Source organism: Neophocaena asiaeorientalis, unplaced genomic scaffold, assembly GCF_003031525.2.
Source record: "Neophocaena asiaeorientalis asiaeorientalis breed wild unplaced genomic scaffold, Neophocaena_asiaeorientalis_V1.1 scaffold469, whole genome shotgun sequence".
Classification (NCBI taxonomy): domain Eukaryota; kingdom Metazoa; phylum Chordata; class Mammalia; order Artiodactyla; family Phocoenidae; genus Neophocaena; species Neophocaena asiaeorientalis.
The window spans coordinates 502,725-504,626 of record NW_020172691.1 but is presented as its reverse complement, the minus strand read 5'-3'; the positions used below and the strand labels follow the sequence as shown (position 1 = coordinate 504,626).

The following is a 1,902-nucleotide window of genomic DNA, read 5'->3' as shown; positions in this document are numbered from 1 at the left end:
GTGAGAGAGAGAGAGAGAGAGAGAGAGAGAGAGAGAGAGAGAGAGAGAGAGCGAGACAGAGAGAGAGAGACTGAGAGAGAGAGTGAGAGTGCGGGTGTGCCGGCCTCCCTGTGCTGGCTTCGCTCGCCTCTGAACCCACTTGCATCTGGTTTTGTCCCTCAAACACCCCACCTGCAGGGTCTTTGTGTCCTGCAGACCCTGAGCCCACATGTGTCCAGCAGCCACTCCGAGGCATTTACTGCTGGGTGGGGGACACTGCACTCAGCTGGGCCCGGACACCGTGCCTCTTCTGCTGGCACGGGCGGCGGCTGGAGCTCAGGCCGGGGAGCAAGGACTCCTGACTCTCGGAAGCCAGCCCAGGGGAGGGATGGGTGTGGGCCTCCGCTCACCCCTGCTGACCGACCCCAGGAGAGTCTGCACACTGAGGAGACAGGCCTGGGAGGAGGGGGTGGCCGGGAGCTGCCCCAGGCTCTGGAGGTCCCCGACAACACTCCCACCCTTCACACAGGCCCCGGCCCGGCTACCGTAGGAAGCCGCTCTGCCGCCCCGAAGCCCGTGCGCATGCGCACAGGCTCAGCGGCGCCCACCTGGCTGGTGCAGGCGCTCCACAGGTACACGCAGGTCCCCAGCCCCACGCTGAGTACATTGAGGGATGACCAGTCCACCAGGTTCAGGTAGAAGTCGTCCTGCAGCTCGGGAGCATCCAGGACCTTGAAGGGGATCTTGGAGATCTTGCGGGTGGGTTTCCGTGGTGACCGCAGTAACTTCTGACTGCAGGGAGACCGAGGCAGAGATTTGGCAACAATTGCACAGAACTGCAGAGATGCCATCTCCTCCCGGTGGCCCTGGGAGGCTGTGTCATTTCCCACTTGTCCCAACTCTGTCACTCTGTGATCCCAAACCCGTGGGTGACCCCACGGCCACCAACCCCTCCACCACTGGATGTTCAGCCGCCCTGAGCTCCGACAGCCCCGCCTTCCCCTCTGCCCGGTGCCTCCTGCAGGACCCCTCTTGGGCTCCCAGCACCTGGTCTGGGCCCACAGCAAGTCCCCAATGAGGGGGGTCCTCTGGGCCACCCTGTACCCCGTACACAGCTCTAGAACTGATGGCAGCTCCCGGGCCCTGCCAGCTGCCCCCAAGCCCCAACCCCGGCCAGTGCAGGTCTGGACTCACCTTTTGTTGCTGACGGGGGACAGGGAGTAGGGAGACACGTCATTGCCATCGTCGGGGCTGGAGCGCTTGGTGCTGAGGGAATACTGGGGGCAGGGGACACCCACTGAGTGGATGCTGCGTCCCGGAAGCCCTGTGCCCGAGTCCAGGGTGCACCGAAACTGGGAGGGGCTCTGACTAGAGATGCGCGTCCCGGGCAAACCAAGCCTCGCACCCAAGGCGTCCTCCTGCAGGGCTGCTGGCATCAGCCTGTCTCTCCAGCCCCCATGCAGCCACCAGCCCCTCAGCCCCGTTTCCTGAGGGACCCAAGCCAGGCCTTCTGGCGCTGCTCCAGGGCCCAAATGGGGAGGTGGGCTGCGGGGCAGCTCAGGCTGAGGCCCCGCCCCTCCACCCTGCATGCGGCACTGGTCCTAGGTCCCTCCAACCCACAGGCGCGCAGAAGGGCGACAGGCCTGGTGCGGGGCACGGGGTTAAGTGGGCCCCCACGCCTCTTGTATTCCAGCCCCCCGGCAGGGCTGAGATGGGAGGAGATGCCCGTAGAGGCTGAGACCGGAGGCCGGGGGCAGCCAGTGGGGCTCACCGTGAAGAGGCCCTTCCTCTCAGGCGTGGAGGGCTGCAGCCTGCGGTCCTCCGTCTGCGGGTCCTGCACCTTCTCGATGCCGGCACCAAGCAGTTCGTTCTTCAGCAGAGCCGAGTAGGCCAGGCCGTCTGTGGGCACCAAGCTCCGTGAGG

The 1,902-nt window shown here is 65.6% G+C and overlaps 1 protein-coding gene across 2 annotated transcripts in view; it reads right to left on the bottom strand.

Annotated features, from left to right (window-relative positions):
* FZR1 (fizzy and cell division cycle 20 related 1) overlaps window positions 1-1,902 on the bottom strand; it is an 8,237-nt gene that overhangs the window by 4,388 nt on the left and 1,947 nt on the right. For both annotated transcript variants that reach the window (XR_003002537.1, XM_024739954.1), the window contains exons 4-6: window positions 1,751-1,878; window positions 1,174-1,256; window positions 588-771 (exon numbers count right to left, since the gene is read on the bottom strand). Coding sequence is in view for 1 of the 2 variants with exons in the window: in XM_024739954.1 (XP_024595722.1) it covers window positions 588-771; window positions 1,174-1,256; window positions 1,751-1,878 (395 nt within the window). In the remaining variant the exon portion in view is untranslated. The remainder of the gene's footprint in view (window positions 1-587; window positions 772-1,173; window positions 1,257-1,750; window positions 1,879-1,902) is intronic.